The 21,154-nt window shown below is 34.6% G+C and overlaps 1 protein-coding gene across 1 annotated transcript in view; it reads right to left on the bottom strand.

The window, feature by feature from the left end:
• The window catches only part of HCFC2 (host cell factor C2), a 55,702-nt gene that overhangs the window by 4,239 nt on the left and 30,309 nt on the right, over positions 1–21,154 (bottom strand). The window contains exons 8-14 of the mRNA XM_058308649.2: positions 17,285–17,452; positions 16,719–16,771; positions 9,357–9,534; positions 6,064–6,267; positions 5,436–5,509; positions 3,285–3,419; positions 1,248–1,433 (exon numbers count right to left, since the gene is read on the bottom strand). Coding sequence (XP_058164632.1) covers positions 1,248–1,433; positions 3,285–3,419; positions 5,436–5,509; positions 6,064–6,267; positions 9,357–9,534; positions 16,719–16,771; positions 17,285–17,452 — 998 coding nt within the window. The remainder of the gene's footprint in view (positions 1–1,247; positions 1,434–3,284; positions 3,420–5,435; positions 5,510–6,063; positions 6,268–9,356; positions 9,535–16,718; positions 16,772–17,284; positions 17,453–21,154) is intronic.

Raw genomic sequence — 21,154 nt, 5'->3', positions numbered from 1 at the left:
GCCTGCCTGCGGAACATGGACTTGTGCATCCCCACGGCTGTGTGAGAGACTCTTATAGAATCACATACTATTGACAGGTATCTCTTGTTGATTCTGTTTCCTATAGAACCATGACTAATACAGTATCTTTGTATATCTGAGTCCCTGGGCCATACCAGATAGTTTAGGCTAACTATGTGATTTACTGTGAATGCCTATTTTTGTTTGACTGGGGCCCTGGGCCGTGCTGTATCAGTTTGACCACTTGGGGGATTGGAGACTGAATAGTTAAGGTTAGTCCCATGGGTACTTCATGCCTCCAAGACCAACCCCCAATAAAAACCCTGGACACCAAGGCTCAACTAAGCTTCCCTGGTTAGCAATGCTTCATACATTTTGTCATAGAATGTTGCTGGGAGAATTAAGCACTGTCCCCATAACTCCACTGGGAGAAGACAATTGGGAGCTTGCTCCTGGTTTCTCCTGACTTGGCCCTATGTACCTTTTACTTTTGTTGATTTTATCTGTATCCCTTTCCTATAATAAACTGTAACCGTGAGTATAACAGCTTTTCTGAGTTGTGAGTCTTTCTAGTGATTCATCAAACTTGAATTTGTCTTGGGGACCGCTGACACACACATGAAGTATTTCTTTTTATTTCCCAGAAAGCAGAACCTTTCTTTTCTAAGGAGGGACAAATCTCAGGATAAAATATAATCTAAATTCAGGTGTTCTATTAAAACTTTCCAGTGTGAACTTTTTGGTTCAGTAATAAGAACAAAGCTAATATTAAGAAACATACTTCCCTCCCTTTCTGTGATTTGTATGCTGTAATTCTGCTTGAAATCTGGTTCTTAAAAATATCATAAGCAATTAGCAAAAAATACTTGAAAAACTTTCAGTCCTTCCCCTTTTGAATAACTCTCATTTCCTCAGAGGCTAACAAGAATCTCTAAATCAAGGGTTCTTAACCTTTTTGTTCCACGGACCCTTTTGCCAGTCCAGTGAAAATCACAGACCCCTTACTAAATCCACATTATACTGTGTATTATTTAATAATAATAAATATCTCACACCTGTACCAACGCATCCCCAGAATAATGGTTTCTTAAATTTCAATTCAAGCTCATGGACCCCTTGTTAAGAACCTCTGCTCTAAATGAAGAGTTTTTTAAATTTTTCTTTTTTTATTTTTTAATTTAAGAGTTTACTTCCTGTACATAGTTGAAAATGATTTAAATCATCAACAACCTTAACCTATGTCTTACCTTTGAAATTCTGACTGCAGAAGGAGCTCCAGGAAAACCAGGAATACAAGTTTTAAATTCACTGATTTTGCTGAAAGGGCCTATTCCACATCCATTGATTGCAGCAACCCTGAATCTGTATCCTGTGCCTGGAACAAGATCTTGTTTCTTAAGTAAACTGTAGTCAGGCACATCTGCACTTCCTACCTAAAATTCAATATATGCAGAAGTCAAAGAAAAAATGTAACTACTTTTTTCATTTAATGACCAATCTCTTAAATAATGAATTATTTTTTATGGTTTCAGTTCATATTTATTTATTTCCCTCTCTTACACATAGAATGATTCCTCCAATATAGAAGGAACTAAGCCCATAAACTGTTGACTCTTATCTAGAGAAAAAGTACCCTTTCTGGTTTTTTGTGTTTTCTTTTGTTTTTTGAGGTACCCTGGCTGGAGATTGAACCCAGGACCGCCTATGTGGGTATCCAGCGCTCATCATCACATCGGCTCCTGAGTTGGGTTTTTTGTTTGCTTGCTTGTGTTTGTTTGTTTGTTTTAGGAGGCACTGGGGACTGAGCCCCAACCACACATGTGGGAAGCAGGGACTCAAGCGCTTGAGCCACATCTGCTCCTGTGCCCTTTCTTTATAATTAGTGATTATAAAGAGAAATGTAAGGGTATTTTGCACATGAATGCATAACAGTATAAAGCAGAACAACTGACAACCACTCCAAACAAGTGAAAACTGCCTGATCCCCATGAAAACTTAACTTGAAGTAGAAATCGGAAGATTGTCAAATAATAGTCTTGGAACAACACCCTTTTGAGATAGGCATGTAGGCCTGACAGAAACAAAACAATGACCAGCATGTAGTAATAGGATGTTTTAAAAAATAATATTTAGCAGACACTGAAAAAATGTGAAATTGAATAGATTACATACTCTAGATAGGACTATATAATATTTCTGTCAAATAATTTTCACATATTCTCTCTAATGCTTGCAACATTCCTGTGAGACAAGTAGTGACAATGTATCATCCCATTTCAAGGGAGCTACGTAAACCCCATTTCATTTTTATTTAAAAAAAAATGTTTTGTTTTTGGTTTTCAACCCTGTTTTATAGTTGAGGAAACTGCGTCTCAAAGACATTAAGCAAGCGACTTGCCCAAGGTCACACTGCTGAGTGCTCAAACTAGTGACTAAAACCCAAGTTTACTGGCTCGAAATTTTATGTTTTTTTTTTTTATTTTGGGAAAAATCAGATAGCTACTAGGCCCTTAGACATGGGTATTTCTTTATATATGAAATGCAACTACAGAGAGAAATTTCATTAGGCTGTTACTAAGAAATTACTAACCAATATTTCTATTTTTGTCAAGGATTAGAAAAATTCACTATTTTGAGGATATCAGAAATAATATGAAAGAAATAAAAATATGATAAATGATATATTCTTCATTGGTACAGCCCTTCAAGAGATTCAAAATGAATATTCATTTCCTTGGCAATTCCCTTCCTGCAATTCCCCACCCAAGAAAAAAATATGGCCAACACGCTTTGGAGTTTTTGTCTATTTCATAATTCTTAGATGGCTAATGTTTCATTTATATGTATGAAGTCTTCTTACAAGGCCCTAAAATCAAGGGAAAATTAGTTTGTATTCAGTACAGTACAGGGACCCTTATGCTACTAAATTTTAAAAAAAGAAAATTCTCCCAATTAAAAAAAAAAATGGCCCATTTTCACATATACTGAGTAACAAAATTAGAACTATTTTTAAAAATCCTCATTCATGCTGGCCAAACAGGACTATTTATGCCTCAGAATTTAGCTCACTGATTGTATAAGATTTTAAAACTTTCATTCTTGTGATATATTCTATCAAAAGAGTCTTAAAAGGAATATAAGACATCTAGGTATACAGAACTCTCAATTAAAGATTGTGAGCAGATTCCAATTTTATTCATTCAATGGACCTGAATCAGAGTTATTTTAAAAATCTTATTCTTGAGGTTTATAACTCACAGTGTAAAAAATATATCAAAATCTACCTTTGAGATGTTCTGTTTCCCCTTTGGCAGCAAATAATACTGGCTCACCAAAGCCGTATTATTTTTAAAAATTCCCACATCACACCATTGTCGTTCTGCTTTCATTGTGGCCACTGGATTTGAAGGAGTTTCTTTCTAATTTCAAAGAAAGAAAAGTTTATGAAGACCTTAATTGAGCAAAAAAGAAATTTCAAGATTTAATAAATCCATGCAGTGATCTACAAGTAGGCATATGGGTAAACACCACAACATTAATAATAGCTCTTAAATAAATAGTCTTAACAGATTAGGTCAATTTATAGTGAAATAGGGATGCCAATTCAAACAAAGGAAGTGACAGGCATTTTCCAAGTCAGTAGCTCTGTACTACCAACCTTGCAAGAGTTAGCATGCTTTCAAATCAGTGATATGTTAAAATGCCAGCTGTTTATAGAATATTGTCATTTTGGAGATTCTCTCAGAAAATGCAATCCCTTTTGGTGTGACAAAATAACTTGCTCCAAAAAAGAGCAAATAAGGAAATTTCATTCCAAGCTGGCCCATTTCTAAATTCAAAAACAGCTAGCAGAAATTCAGTGATCTTTGCATTGAAATACCTGTGATTCTCCAAACCTAAAAGGAGAAAAAATGTTCAAAACTAAAATGCAATTTGAATATACTTTAGTATGTAAATATACTAAAGAGGAGCAAATTAAAAGATTTTACATTTTTTACCTTGCTTTAACACAAATAAACTTCCTCTACCTTAAGCTACTTTTAGTGATAAGTGAATTATACTTATCCCTGGAACTAACCTTTTAAAGCCATCTTCTTTATAAATGAGACACTGTTTCCAGAAGCTCAAAACAAATGTGCACTTCAGTTATTTATTTCTGTCTTAAATATATAACAGCAGAGGTACATGCTTATAATTCACATAATTTGTTATTTATGCTATCACACATGACAAAGTGAGCTAACTAGAAAGTCTTTAAGGTTAAAAAAAGGTAATAAGTTTAGACTTGTTTTCATTTTTCAAAGTGGTAAAAGCTCTTCAAAACTTTTAAAAACAACTGGATCCAATTAGAATAACAAAATACCATTCTGGCTGATCTATCACAAAACAGATGTAAGAGAAAAAAATGTTCATGTTAATAATCCTTCCCTGAGAAAAGAGTCTAAGAACAGTAGGACTTAACATTCTGGAAAGGTAAAAGCTAATGAAGTGAAGGTAAATATAATCAAAATCCATAAAATTATGACTGAAAGAAAACTAATTATGAAGAAAATTTTAATTTGAAAGAAAATTTTAGAATCTTAAGAGATTCTAAAAGGTAAATATTAGGTGAAATAAAAAATGCTTGCTCATAGCAGAAAAGGTGAAATAGCTGGTTAATAAAAAGCATAAAAAGTATTTATACATTACCCTTACATTTATCTCATTAAGATACTCAGTGTATCTATGAGGCACATTCCTAGCGTTTTAAGTTTGGTGCCATGCAAATCAATTCTGGCCTTCCATAAAACAACCATTATTGGGCTACCTTACATATGTCTAACCCAATATCACGATATTTTGCTTATGATTCTATTAAGAAGCTGGCAGTAGAGCCATTCAAGCTTTATGTTCCATAACATGGCCTATAATTTAATCTTTAAACCATTAATACACACGTGTGTGTGTGTATATATACATATAAACATATATTTCTGATTAAGCACATGCTCAGCATGTAGGAGGGTCCAGGTTCAATTATTGGTACCTCCTTAAAAAAACCAAAAATGTAAATATATTTTCATTAAAGAGAAATATAGAGAGCATAAAGAAGAAATTAAACATTATCTGTGGCTCCACTAAACTGGAGAGAGACATCTAGCATTTGAGAGTGGATGTGTAAGTGCATGGACTAGAGTGGGGATATATGTATTGCTTGTATTTTTTAACAAAATTGGGATCACAGTGTGCAAGTGTATAATTTTTTATCCAGCTTTTTACACTTAACATTATACTATGAACATTTTCCTATTCAATCATTCATTTAAAAATGTATGTTAATTCATTACTAAAATGAGTCCTAAGAATCGTTTTTATGGGTTTATTTAGAGGGTACTTAGCTTTTAAAAGCACATAATCATATGCAAACATGCATAATCACCAGGTCATGTACTTACAGAAAAAGGAACGGCTATAGCATGCATCTCTACACGGCTGATCTTAGTAGCAGGCAGTGAATATGTTTCATCAACTAAAAATAAAACAATTCATCAGATAAGATTTACATATTTACCTATCAAATGGACACATTAAAATATAATTTACAAATATACAAAAATAGCCAGAGGGAGAAAATCACAACAGTTAGATACATGGAACCTTTAACTTGAACTAATTCACAAAGTCGTTTTTCAAGGATTTGATGATGACTAAGCTAAAACTGCAAAGAAGGTTACCAAATATGAAACACAATTCCCATTGCAAAAGAATTAAATGAGAATTTTCAAATTAGAAATCAATTAAGATGAGGACATTGTTAATACATTGTCTAGAATTATCTTTCCTAAGGAAAAAAGTTTGCTGAATTTATTCATGGTAGTTAAGATACATTCTGACTGTATTTCAGAATGCATCAATCTAAATATTTTATGTAAGGCAACAGAGAACTATATAATGACTTTAACTAAAATGCTTTATCTGCTTATAGGATTCAAGATGAAATGCAATTCCCACCTAAAACAAATAAGTTTGATGAATTAAAAAAATAAATGGCTCAAAATACAGTATGTGAAACACATTTCAAACCTTCAGATTTGGTACTGAATGTTGTTAGTGAAGTTTCATCTTTAACAATTGCCCCATTTGTACTGGATGATTCAGTTTTAATGGTCTGCTGGGTTACCATAGATTGTGTGCTGGAAACAGTACTGGATACTGAAGTTTCAGGGTTTACTGTTCTTAAGTCCAGGCAACTACTTAGAACACCTACATTTGCTGAAGTGTGAGGACCTAAAATTAAAGGGAAAGATTATTAATATAATACCTGCAAATAACTGTGTCTTGTCATTCACGTTATTTCAGTTTTAAAATCATAAACAAGAGCATCTCAAATGGCATTCACATGAGTTAACCATTATGTGTAAAATGTTTAGAAAAAGGAAGAAGGCAATATCCATAACAGATATCCAACTTCTCAGCCCTCTTCCATTCTAAACATTGAACCATTGTTTCTCAATCTCCCTACTAAATCATAAGTTGAAGAATTTTCAGCAAATGGCCTTGTCTCCTATTTTAGAGAAAAAACAGTAGTCATCAAATAAAAATTCTCTCAATTTTCTGCCTACTCTTGCCCCGAACTAGAAGGATATTTATGATTGTGCCTATCCTCCCTGTCTTCTCTTTCAATTCAGAGGATGAGCTGACCTCCTTCATAAGGAAGTTTAATTTATCCTCCTGGGCCCTTGGTCTCATTCTCTTCCCCATATTTTGGGACTCTCTTTCATCAATCATTCTTCTCTCCTCACAGTTTTCTGAAAGCTTTTCTTCAATACTTTCTTACCCTCCATAAACTTGATCAAATCTCTCAAATGAACAAATACGCATTTTCCATGAGGTCACAACTCACTCCAGTCACCATCTTCCCTCACTAATTCCCTTCACAGCAGTCCCTACTTCCTCAACCTCCCCAGAATGTGGTTTCTATCACACTACTCTAATGAAATGCTCTAGTAAAAGTCAGTAATTTCCAAGAGATAATTTTGAATTTTCATTTACTTGGCCTTTCTGTAATGTAAACAATCCTGAACACATATTCCTTTCTGAAGCTGTTTTCTACTATGATTTATATTTGCTCATTCCACAATATTGAGGGTCTACTACCTACCACAAGTTGTGCTGTTTTCTCCAATAATGAAACAAAGCAAACATGGTCCTCACCTCATGGAACTTATAGTCGTATGGTAGAGACAACATACAAATAAAAGTATAGTCACAAACCATGATGCCCATGATAAAGGAAAAACAACAACAACAATAACAATAACAACAACAACACTCTTTTTTTGGTTCTCATCCTAACTCTCTAAGAGACCTTTCTCAATCTCTTTAGTTGACTTTACTTCTTCAAATGACTCTTTAAATGCTGGTGTTCCCAAACCCTCTTTTTTTCTCCCTTTGCATAACTTCCTGTCTTTAACTACTATTCATGGAATCATTCCTTCCTCAAATATGTCCGTGCCAGGTGCTGCAAAGATAGCAGTGAACAATATGGATGAGGTCCTTGCTCTTGAGAAGATTATATTTTAAATACTCTTAACTTTTAAATTTCTATTTCTACTCCAAGACTCTCTCCTGGACTCCAGACCTAAGTTTCCAATTGTCTGCTAGAAATCTTTACCAAGATGTTCCTCAAGTGCCACAAAACCAGCAAGTTCAAAGTTGAACCTGTCTTTTCCCCAAATCTGTTCTTGCTCCTGTATTTCCTATCTTGATTAAGAGTCTCATCATCCACTCATATGTTTAACCTAAAAAACTAAGAGTATGTTTAATTCAGTTTCATCTCTCACATCCATCCAGTTATCTGTCAAAAAGTCTCTTAAATGTTGTAATTTGCCCTCTCTTTCCCACCTATCCCTTTTATCAGTCTCTTTACGCATGGAGTCAACTAATCTAATCATGTCACTCCCCTACTTTTTTTTTCTTAAACTTTAAATTTTGAATTAAGTTCAATCTTACAGGACAGTTGCAAAAATAACACAAAACCCACAGAGAGAACACCAACAAGTCCCCTCCCCAGACATCCAGATCCATCAATTTTAATGTTTTGCCACATTTGCTGCATCATTCAATTAATCTATGTTATCTATCTATATATGTTTTCTAAACATTTGAAAGTAGGTTGTATATACACCATGTTCCTTGGATACATAATCATTCCTCTACTTTTAAAACATACCCTTTAAGAGCTACTCCAACCTGCACAGAGAAAGCCCCATCTCTTCCTTTTAACCTGAGATTGAGTATCCATTCAAAAATTTGAATGTCTATGATGTGCCAGGCAGTGTTACTGTATAACCACGCTGGTTTTCCCAATTGCCTAGTATCAATTTTGTTCAACTTGCCTTACAACATAGGTTTTAGAGCCCATTAAGATACTGAAATCTCACAGCTCATATGTATTTATTTTCAAGAGTATAAACTTTTAAAGCTAAGCATATAGGAAAGAAATTAGAATTGAGGACCAGGACCAAGCTTTTGTAATTATGATCAAATGATTCCTTTATACCAGAAAGTCAGTAAAACAAAAGAGCCCTCTCTTCCACAAGTAACAAAATAAAAAAAATTATAGGAAATTCTTTTCCTCAGATATTTTTATCTACCATGATTCATAAAGGAAAATGAACATAAAAAGAATATTCGTGGTTAAGTTTGAATCACTGAAGAGGAATTATATTTATTATTAGCTGTCATAATTTTTTCTAATTAAAAATAAAATCACATGTATCAATGTTAGGGATATATCAGACTGAGATTTATAATTTTAGATACTGAAATCAGAGTACTGCTTTATATATCTGAGATGGCATTAGAATATTCAAATGAATTTAACTATAGCATCACCAAATTACAACCTGTCCCATGAATGCAATGGGCTAATCAACAGTTCTCATAAATGAACTATCTTTTTGAGGATAATCTAGTTACCTGCTAAGCAAATATTTATTAAGTGACTACTATTACCAGGCATACATAGTTCTGGGTCCAGGCAAATAGTGGTAGACATGATAAACAGGATCCCTGCCCAAAATAAATTATTTCAGAAAGTTATAAAGAATAACAAAAATAAAAAAAGGGATAGTGACACTGAACCCACTGGCCAACCTCAAATGTCATATAAGATCTCTGCCTCATTTAAATTCCATGGCTTATAACTAATCGTTACTATTAAGGTGCTTATTTTATACTATGATGTCACTCTAACAAGAAAGTTCAATATAGTAGTTTAACTTATTAGGAAAATGGACCAAAATCAGAGATTCTAAAATCCCCTACCAATATTATAAAAAGCTTTAATTCTATTTAAAACACCCTCCTTATACCTTCATTTTTCCTTTGCATATCCACCACACAACTATTATGATTAGAAACATCAGGTGCCAAAGATGAAAGTAAAATGGCATTAGTATCAGTAGATGCTTTGAGATCTGGTTTGTTTTTCACTGAAGTTCCTTTCATAGCTGTATGTTCAGTTTTTGCACTGTTTGCTGTATCATGGATCTATAAGAAAGAAAATAGGTTATTATAGCAATCAATGTTCAATTAAATAGAAAAACATGTAAAAAAAGAAAAAAACAAAAAAACAACCAAGCAACTTAAATGCTTTTGAAAATAAAAGTTTACCAAAATATAAAATACTTTAAAATTATATTATTAATTTCTATAGGATTATTCTTTAAGTTTTACAAAAACCTAAGAAAATTTCTTTTCACTTAATATCCATGCTCAAAAGACCAGTTTTGAAGTGGAAAGGGAGGGTATATTCTAGAAAATAGGCCTACATTTTTATAAATGATAGCTAGTACTAAAAATATTTATGTAACATAGACAACACTAAAGATACTGAGTTTAGCTTTCTGGTCAAATTTTCTTAACAAAGGTAAGACATGTATACTAAAGACCAGATGATTACTAGAAGGAATATCTAAAGTTATATGGAACCCTTAAGTGAATGAATCATTCTGTATGACTGAGTTTTCCACACAGAAACAAAGATTTAATAAATATGCACGTCGGTATTCTTTATCATTAGACATTTTAGATAGGTATCTTCCTAATTATATTTTTCTTTGCCTTCTTAATGAACACATTTAAACTTTCTGATAATTTGAGTCACCAGTGTGAATATCAGTTATTATATAACAATATCTACAGGTCTACTGAACCATAAAAGAGATCTGGCTTCATACAAATAACCCAACATTGCTGCCCCTTTTTAGTTAACCTCCTTTTTATTATTTTCTGTCTCCACCATTATTGTCAACTACTTTAATTTCTCATGGCTGTAAGGACACATGTCCATATTATACCCTGAACTTCCCTTCTAATTGGTGGTGATGGTGTTATTGTTAATAAATTATGATTTTGATAGCTGCAACCACTTAGTTATTAGCATTACACTATGTGCTAGGAATTGTGCTATATATATGTATATACTTTGTATCTCATTTCATCTTCACAGCACTCCTATAAATTGGATTATATGACCACTATTTTATAGAAGAAGAAACTGAGACTCAAAGAACGTAAGTAGTATACAGAGTCAGGTAGGCGGTAAGTAGAAAAACTGAAATTTGAACCTAGGTTTATTTCATTCCAAAGTCTCCATGACATAGTTTCTCTAATATGCCCTTTGCTTAAAAATCAGACACCCAATATAATTATAAATACATAAAATAAGAATAAATGCACCCTGAGATTTTTGGTTAGACATGGTAAATTAAACACATGTTTCAGGAGTTCCTCCAGAAACCAAATTCAAATGATCAGAAAGTAATTTTTTCAAAAGTATAAAGATATAAACTCACAAGGAAAAAGAGAATGGGAGAGGACACAATAGTAGATAAGAAGACATGAAGCAGAGAAAGCTGAAAGCTCAGAGTCTACAGGTAGAATGTCAAGAAAATGAAAATCATTCACGCCACAGAATCCGGAAAGGCTCAGGAATTAGAAGTATAAGGTACTTTGGAGGCAGAAGTGCAGGACTGTAATAAGGAGGATTATATAAGAAGTGGTTATATTCCCTGATGTGTTCTCTCAGCACACCAAGCTAGACCAGTTCCCATTCTATTTGAGGATGGGAAATAGGTATAAAGTTGAAATGGGAAACTCTGGATTATGGCACAGTATCCCTCAGGTGAAGGAGAGGTACCCCTACTGAAAACAGGGATTAAGAGAAAGTCTACATGCTGGGCAGAGAGATAGCCCATTCCCTTACTAGGCTCCCACAATACTGACAACCAGGTTTATAACCCACAGGCACGAGTCTGGAAAATTCTCAGGGGAAACGTACTGGCCAATGAGGAAAGACCTATTGATACTGATGTTTGTATATCCTTACCCAATTACCCTCACTAAGATCTACCAATCAACAAGTCATGCCCACAGGCGTAGAGTTTCCAAGACTCGCTTTTTTTTTTTTTTTAAAGATTTATTTATTTATTTAATTCCTCCCCTCCCCCGGTTGTCTGTTTTCTGTGTCTATTTGCTGCATCTTGTTTCTTTGTCCACTTCTGTTGTCGTCAGCGGCACGGGAAGTGTGGGCGGCGCCATTCCTGGGCAGGCTGCACTTTCTTTCGAGCTGGGCGGCTCTCCTTACGGGGCGCACTCCTTGTGCGTGGGGCTCCCCTACGTGGGGACACCCCTGCATGGCAGGGCACTCCTTGAGCGCATCAGCACTGCGCATGGGCCAGCTCCACACGGGTCAAGGAGGCCCGGGGTATGAACCGTGGACCTCCCATGTGGTAGACGGACGCCCTAACCACTGGGCCAAGTCCGTTTCCCAAGACTCGCTTTTAAACATGGAAGGGCAGCCAAATATCATCAGACTTGTGATGAAAGCCTCTAATGTGAAATGCTGAGATCAAAAGAAATTTTAAAAAAGAACTTGAAAGAAAAATATTGCAGACAGCAGAATAAAATTCAAAAAAAAAATTTTAAAAAGCGTAATATGTGCTCTTAAAGAAATAAAGGAAGATGCTATATTCATGAATCAAGAATAAGATGCTATAAAAGAAACAAAGAATAAAAACCAGGTTTTAAAAAATTAAATATGTAGATGAAAAATTTTAAAAGTGGATAGAAAGTTTATAATATAAAATGAAGAAATTTTTTCAGACAGTAGAACAGACAAAATGAAAATAGGAGATAGGAAGTAAAATCTAAGTACTAGTTTCAGGACAAACACTCAATTAAAAGGAATTAAAAGAACTAAGAGGAAAAATGGAAGGAAGAACTAATCAGTAACAAAAGCCATAAGTTTCCAGAATGATGGAGTACAATGAGTGCAGAGCACAACAAACGAAGACATACACCCCAAGGCATATTACTGTTGAAATTTCAGAATACTGGGTATAAAAACAAAAAAAAGAAGGTCACATATAAAGGATCAGGACTCCAAGTGGCATTGGACTTCCCATCAGCAACAATGAACGCTAAAAGACAGTATAGAAATGCATTTAAATTTCCAAGAGAAACTTCAAATATAGAATTCCATACCCCAGCCAAGCTATCAATCAAATGTGAAGAGATCAAAAGCATTTTCAGATAGGCAAGATCTCAAAAAGTTTACCTCTAATGAACCCTTTCTTAGGGTTTACTGGGAGTATATTCCAGCAAAACAAGGGAAAACATCAAGGAAGAAGAAAGGAGATTCAGGAAACATGGATTCTAATACAGGAAAGAGAAAAAAGGAATTCCTAAGATGAAACAAATGGAAATTCCAAGATGACAGCTGTGTAGCAGGTCTAGGGAAAAACCAATACAGACTAGTGTAAGGACAGAGGGTTTCAGGAGAGATGGTTCCAAGGAGTTAAAAAAAAAAGAGAAAGAAACTATCTTTATAGGTCTGAATATTTTGAAAGGAATGTTATAATCCTGTTGAAGAATTTGAGCATGAATTCATGAATTCATGATAGGTAAGAAGAAAGCGAAACAAATGAAAAAGGTGAGGCAGTGAATACCAGGAAAAACAAAGTTGTATGAGAAAAGAAGGATACTCATTGTACACTCAAATAATTGTCAAAATGGTACCATCAAACAATGATTCAACTACAACTATTTGAGATGTTCCCTCTCACCATTCCTACTGAACACTGTACTGGGAGTTCTAGCTAATGCAGTAAGACAAAAAAGGAAATAAAAGTTATACAAATTAGGAAGGAAAAAGTAAAGCTATCTTTGTTTGTAAAAGACATGATCATTTATATAGAAAATCCCAAAGAATGAACCAAAACTCCAGAAACTAATGAGTGATTATAGCAAGGTTGTAGAATACAAAGTTAATATACAAAAAGCAACTGCTTTCCAATATATCTACAATGAACAACTGGAATTTGAAATTTAAAAGACAACACCACTTATATTAGCATAAAAAAATAAATACATAGGTGTAAATCTAACAAAATATGTTAGATTCTATAAAATTCTGATGAACAAAATCAAAGATAGAGAGCTATTCTATTTCAGGGATAAAAGGCTAACTATTGTTAAGATGTCAGTTCTTCCCAACTTGATTTATAGATTCAATGCAATCCCAATCAAAACTCCAGCAAGTTATTTTGTGGTTGTTGATAAACTGATTCTAAAATTTTATGGAAAGGCAGAGAAAAAAACCCCAAAACTAGAATGGCCAACCTAATATTCAAGATATGCTCTGACTTGGGGAATTACTATAAAGCTATTAGTCATTAAGATAGTATGGGACTGGCAAAAGAATAGACAATGGAACAGAATAGAGAGCCCAGAAATAGTTTCACACAAATAGTCAAGTGACCTTTGAGCAAAGGCAATTCAATGGAGGAAGGACGGTATTTTCAACAAATGGTGCTTGAATAACAATATAAACAATTAAAAGAAAAATTTTAGCCTCAGACCTTACACCTCTCACAAACATTAACTCCAAATGGGATCATAGGCCTACATGGAAAAATGCAAAACTATAAAACTTCTCAAAGATAACATAGGAGAAAATCTTGGTGACCTTGTGGGCCTGGCAACGACTTTTTAGATATGATACCAAAAGCATGATTCATGAAAGAAAAAAAACTGATAAAGTGGACTTCATTAAAACGAAAATATTCTATTCTGTGAAAAACATTGTTGAGAGAATGAAAAGAGAAGCCACATACTGAGGGGAAATATTTTCAAAACATACATCCAATAAAGGACTCATACCCAAAATATACAAAGAACTCTTAAAACTCAACAAGAAAACAAACAAACCAAACCAATGAAAATAATGAGCAAAAGGTCGGAACAGACACCTCACCAAAGAAGAGTACAGATGGCAAGTATATGAAAATATGCTCAACACTATATGCCATTAGAGAATTACAGATTAAAACAATAATGAGTTAAGAATAAACACCCATTAGAATGACTAAAATCCAAAACAGACAACCCCAAATGTAGAGCAAAAGGAACTCTTAGTCATTGATAGTAGGAATGCAAAATGGTGCAGCCATTTTAGGACATGCAGTTTCTTAGAAAGAAATATTGCCTCACCATATGATCCAGCATTCCTTGTTAGTTATCCAAATGAACTGAAAATTTAAGTTCACACAAAAATCTACACATGAATGTTTATAGCAGTTTTACTCATAATTGCCAAAACTTAGAAGCAAGATGCTCCTTCAATAGGTGAATGTATAGACTGTGGCATATCCTTACAGGTATATTATTCAGAGATAAAAAGAAATAAGCTATCAAGCTGTAAAAAACATGGAAGAACATTAAGTGCATAGTGCTAAGTGAAAGACAATCTGAAAAGGTTACATATGCTATGATTCCAACTAAATGACATTCTGGAAAAGGCAAAACTATAGTGACAGTAAAAAGATCAGTGGTAGCCAGGGATATGGCAGGAGGGAGGGAATAGATGGAGGATGGGATATTTAGGGTGGTGAAACTATTCTGTATGACACTGTAATGATGGATATATGACATTATGTATTTGTCAAAACCCACACAACTGTACCCCACAGAGTGAACTTTTATGTAAACTATGGACTTCACTTAATAATAATGTATCAATATTGGTTCATCAACTATAATAAATGTACAACACTAATGCAGGATGTTAATAACAGTGAAACTGGGGAAGGGACATATGGGAATTCTCTGTATTTTTTAACTATTATTTTAAAGTCTATTAATTTTTAAAAATATGTGATGGATGTGGGAAGGGAAATGGGGAAAGATTTTCAAATTTTCATCTTTCACTATTGAAGACAACAGATCTAAAATTTGGAAAGTGACAGCATATGTTTATTTAGAAGTATGAAGGCAAATAACAGAAGAAAGCTGAAACAGTTGAAAGTAGTTGCCTCTAGAAAGCAGGACTTGGGGCAGAGAGCAATATGGTAGGAAACTATTGCTTTTTTACTATAAACCTTGTAGTGCTATCTAAATTTGTAAGATACACACATATATGTATACCCAATATAATAAAATACACTTAATATATGTATATGTACACTATAAAATATACTATGTCAATTAAAAAAGCCCAGAGGAAACTGCTCACAAATAAATGCACGAGCTTTATTTGTTACATGGCTTTCCTGAATACTATATAGCATTTCTGGTTATTACTTGTTTTCAATCATTCTCAGAACATGTGAGCCAATACCTATATCATTTTCCTTGAAAAGAGTTCTACTATGGATGTAGATAGCAGTTTGTCAGATAAAAACAGCAAATCTTAGTAAGTTTATTATTCATTAGCCACCACAAAAACCTACTGTGAAACACTTCATAAATAAGAAATAACCTCTCAAATCTAAAGTGCTAAAGTTTGAGTTTTAAAAGAATCACAGTTGCTCAATTTAGCCACCTATATTCTTAGGTAAGCAAAATACATAGTAAAGAAATATATTTCATACATATTTTTAAACTACATCTTTAGAAATTTAAAGTAAAAGTGTGTAAATGACATTTAGATATGTCAAAATACAGATTTCAGAATAATGAATTAATAGTAAGAATAAATTATAATGGATTAGCCTCGGATGCTATGTAAAATGAGGACAGGTTTCAGTCTTTTGGCTGGGGGTTCTCAATTCCGGCTACCTTCACAATGATCTGTAGAGCTTTCTTAAAAAACAAAGCTGTCAGTTCTGTTTCATGAGATCTGGGAAGGGCTTGGGTATCTGTTTTTTTAAAAAAACCTACAAAACTCAAATGTAATTCTGATGTTCAGCCAAGATTGAGAACCCCTGCCCTAGGGTAACATGCTAAAAATGTATAATAAAAAATGGGGGGAAACGGACTTTGGCCCAGTGGTTAGGGCGTCTGTCTACCACATGGGAGGCCCAAGGTTCAAGCCCCGGGCCTCCTTGACCCGTGTGGAGCTGGCCCATGCGCAGTGCTGATGTGCGCAAGGAGTGCCCTGCTACACAGGGGTGTCCCCCGTGTAGGGGAGCCCCACGCGCAAGGAGTGCACCCATAAGGAGAGCCACCCAGCGCGAAGGAGGGAGCAGCCTGCCCAGGAATGGCACCGCCCACACTTCCGTGCCGCTGACGACAACCGAAGCGGACAGAGAAACAAGACGCAGCAAAAAGACACAGAAAACAGACAACCGGGGGAGGGGAGGGGAATTAAATAAATAAAAATAAATCTTAAAAAAAAAAAATGGGGCTATAACCATAAACATTTATTTACCATCATACATTTTTTAACTTACGCTGTTGGGAACGATGCTATTACTGACTTGTCTGTGAGGGTCCATCCTGACTCCTGTAGGAATGAGAAAGTTCAGACTGATATGCTCTAAATTAGCTTCAATAAAATCTATTATAAGCAAATACTTTTAGAAGTTACATATTATAGGTTAAAATAATATTTTCTTTCATCAAAGTTTATCTGTTTCCTTAATTGTCTGCTTTAATAATTGACTGGAAGGATATGGAACAATATATTTGTTTTTACTTTTCAAGTAAAAAAGCTGAAATATTTTTGTAAGTTAATTAAAACCATCTTCTGAAGTCAAGTAGCATGTCAGATTAAGAAACTGCATCAAAATAAACTGAAGTAAAAACATTCTATTCTGTAAGTCTACGTGTTCTGCTACATCATAAAGGTAACAAGAGCCAAGTTTCAGAGTTGAAGCTCAATATATTTGATTTGCCATACATGAAACATTACATCATAAATTTCTTAAAATAGACCTAATCACATACTTTTTTGTGGTATATATTTTTAAAAGCATTTGCGCTTGCATGCTTTCTTCAAGCATGAAAATTATGTTACCTTGCATATTTGGTGCTGCTGTAGAATCTGGTGATGCAGCTTGGTACGGCAAGTCCGTATTCAACTGCAAAAGATAGCCCTCAACTGTAGGCACTTCATCCCACTTGACATGAAAAGAGTTGGTAGTGGCTTTGATCAGCTGTACTTGTGACGGTGCCAGTGGTTTCTCTAAAGAACAATATCCACATTGTAAATTTAAGTTTAAATTTATCAATAGTCTGCCTATAGTTTGTGAGAAGCTGGAGCTTTGAAAACATCAGTAAAGAATATTTCACCTGTTTACCAAGAGGGGAAAATTTTAATCAGATAAACATAGCTATCATAGGTCAAAGGAAAGTAGTTCAGAGTTCTGATCTTATTTAATTACTTAAACAAATAAATCTAGAAACAAAGCAATCCAGTGCTAAACTATTTAAGTCAGCAAATTTATAAAAAATGTTTAATCCTAGATGTGGAGTGGAAAACCAAGTATTATATACTTAGGGCTATGTTAATTCACCTTCTTTAGAAGTTCCAATCTTTTAAATTTTATTAGCTAGTTTTTAGCCAACTACACATATCTTAGAAATACTGTTAATGTTAGCAAGGATGACTTGGATATGATATTTTGGAAAAACATAATGTCTCTTAAGTTAGTACCCTCTTATTAAGACTTGTACTATCCAAAATAGGTTAATTACCTTGGTATTACATATTACCAACATTTCCAAAACAAATAACCACCACAGAATCTTAGGGCTGGAAAAAAGGACCTGAGATTATTTATCAATAAATGGATCTGGAACCTTGTAAAAAGTCCATGTGGACATCAATATCCCCAAGATGGCTGCTGAAGACCCTCACCTGCCATCTGGAAAAGGATTTCCTCTGGAAGCCAGGAAAAGTCTTAGATATTCCCCAAGGACCTTATATTGGGCCCTCCTGGGGGACTGACAGGTGGGGTAATCAATCAAAACAACAAACAGCTCGGACTCTTCCCATGCCATTAGCAAAGGGGCAGAATAATTAATGGTTTTAAAAGTAAGCACAAAGGCCTTTGCTCTCTTGCCTTTGCCTGGTGACTGTGCCTCTGGCTTCTACACACACACACACACAACCCCCCCCCCCCCCCCCCACATCATGCAAGTAAACCCGGGGATTCATAATCTATACTGGGGAATTGTATTCTGTAAATCAGCCCTCCTTATCGCTCTTCAGTCCCTTCTTCTCTACCTGGAATTTTCTCCCATTTCTCTTCCTCCCTACCTTAAAAAATTACTGGCCTAACTAACCCTACGTGCTCTTGAAATTCATTTCTTGTAGCTTAGTCAAGAATCTAGAAAAACTCTAGTAACAGACCTACCATTTCAGGAACTCACAATTCCCAAAGCAGTATATTCCATCTCTGGTCAGTTACATATGAAAATTTATTCTTAAAGTGAGTTGAAATCTTTAACCCTATAATTTCATCCTTGTGGAACAAATCTATTATCTATCTTTTTGTATATTTTAGAGAAAGAGTTGGCAAAGTACGGCCCACAGGCCAAAAAACAACCCAGTCTCTTTTCGCAAAAAAAGTTTTCCTGGAACACAGCCACACTCATTTGTTTATGTATTGTCTATGACTGCTTTCAGGTTACAATGGCAGGACTGAGTAGTTGTAACTGAGAACATATGGCCTGCAAAGACTAGGATATTATATGTTCCTTTAAAGAAAAAAGTTTGATGAGCCTGTGTTTAAAGGATAATCAATCATCTTTTGACTATTCTAATGTAAATTCCTTCATGATCCTCATTACAATGCAGTTTATTATTTATGTTTCTCAAAGTAAGGCAACCCCGACCTGAACAAAAGCAGATAATAAGAAGACAACTCCAGGAAGTACATCATCAGCATAAAAGAAGTTATCTGAAGAGAGACAGAGACCAAAGAAGGGTACAAATCAATGAAATAAATCAAAAAAATTACCAGAGCTGAGAGACATGAATTTCCAGACTAAAAGGGCCCACTAAGTACTCAGACAATGGAATGAAAATAGACACACAATAGCACATCATCATCAAATTTAAGTACAATGAGGATAAAGACAGGGAAAAAGAGGCTACATTCCAAAGGACCAAAAATCAGAAGTGGTTTGGTTTTCTCAACAAAAATACTATAAGTTTGAACACAATAGAACTGAAATCTGAAGACCAATGATTTCAATGGAGAATTCTGTTTACATCCAAACTACCATTACGTGGGAAGGAAGACTAAGCGCATTTTCAAGCAACACAAGATCTCAAAATAAATGAATCACCTATGCATCCACCCCTTTGTTGGAAAATGTTACACAAAAAAGGAAGTAAACTAAGAAATGTGAAAATATAGGAAAATATAGGAATCCAGTACAGGTGACAGGCAAAAGATATCCCCAGGAAGATGATGAAGGGAGACTCTAGGATGATAGTGGTACTGGATTTGTAGGGGCAACCATCCCAGATTGGAGCAGGGGAGATTTCTTCAAGATGATGAAATTTGATAGAATATCTGATGCATCTGACCAAAATAAGAGAAGATTTAAACAAAGGAGAGAGTATTTAAACAAACAAAAGCAACAACTATTATTCCATGGCTAAAAAAAAATTGTGCAAAGTTTTCACAGTACATGATTCAGCTGTGAATAGTGTTTATATAGTCACAATATACTCATCTAACTAAATTATGGTGTAATGATATTAAGAAAATGGGGGATAGGGAAAATATATGGAAGAGAGATGAGAAACGGTAGGAAGAAGAGATATAAATCTTTAACATCCATAGTAGAAGGTGAGCAGATTATGCCTAAACTGAAAAATATCAAAGTAACAACATAAGCAAGTTATACAGTTATGGAAGTAAATAACCAACAATACTTTTTTAACAGAGTTAAAAGCCGGTGCTTGTGAAGCAAGCAAAAGAGAGAGAAGGTAAGAGCGAAAGACTGCTATTTCTTCATAAAAAGCTTTATAGAATTATATTAGTCTTTTAAATGTTATCAGATACAAAAAGTTTAACTGAAAGTAAAAAAAGGCAAGATGAAGAGCCCTCACACATCCCCAGCCCCAAACTAATGCTAACATTAAGAAAAAAGCAAAATTTAAAATTTGCCCTTATGATAGTTGGCTATGATTACTTTTATTTTTTATTTTTTTATTTTTTTATTGATTTTGTAAAAATATTACATTAAAAAAATATGAGGTCCCATTCAACCCCACCACCCCCACCGCACCCCTCCCCCCCAGCAACACTCACTCCCATCATCATGACACATCCATTGCATTTGGTAAGTACATCTCTGGGTATCTCTGCACCTCATGGTCATTGGTCCACATCATGGCCCACACTCTCCCCCATTCCATCCAGTGGGCCCTGGGAGGATTTACAATGTCCGGTGATTGCCCCTGAAGCACCATCCAGTAGATGGACATTGCTATATAAAAGTTTTACGGAAAAACCGACCATTCAGATGCAATGGTTTTTAATCTTTTAAAATCACAGATCCCTTAGAGAATCTGCTTAAAAAGATGAATTCTCTCCCAAGAAAAATTCACAGGTGCAATTTTTTATCCAGTTTCAGAGTCTGAAGCCTATCTTTGGACCTAATTGGTTATAACTCCTAATTTCAAAGATAAATCGTTAAGTTCAATTTTCTGTATTTCTTTTCTGCTTGCTAGCATATGCTTCTTCCATAGAACACATTTAGTCTCTTAGTTTTTCATTTTTTCAATTATCTTAATTTAAAAATTAAACTGTTTTTACATTACAAAAGCAATGAATGTTACAATTGAAAATATAAAAAGGTGGTTTTTTTTTTCACTCAACTTAAATCTCTCCCAACACATGGCAAGTATTCCCAGCACAGGGTCCTT

Source organism: Dasypus novemcinctus, chromosome 12 (genome assembly GCF_030445035.2).
Source record: "Dasypus novemcinctus isolate mDasNov1 chromosome 12, mDasNov1.1.hap2, whole genome shotgun sequence".
NCBI classification, from domain to species: Eukaryota; Metazoa; Chordata; class Mammalia; order Cingulata; family Dasypodidae; genus Dasypus; species Dasypus novemcinctus.
This window is presented reverse-complemented; position numbering and strand designations above follow the sequence as displayed.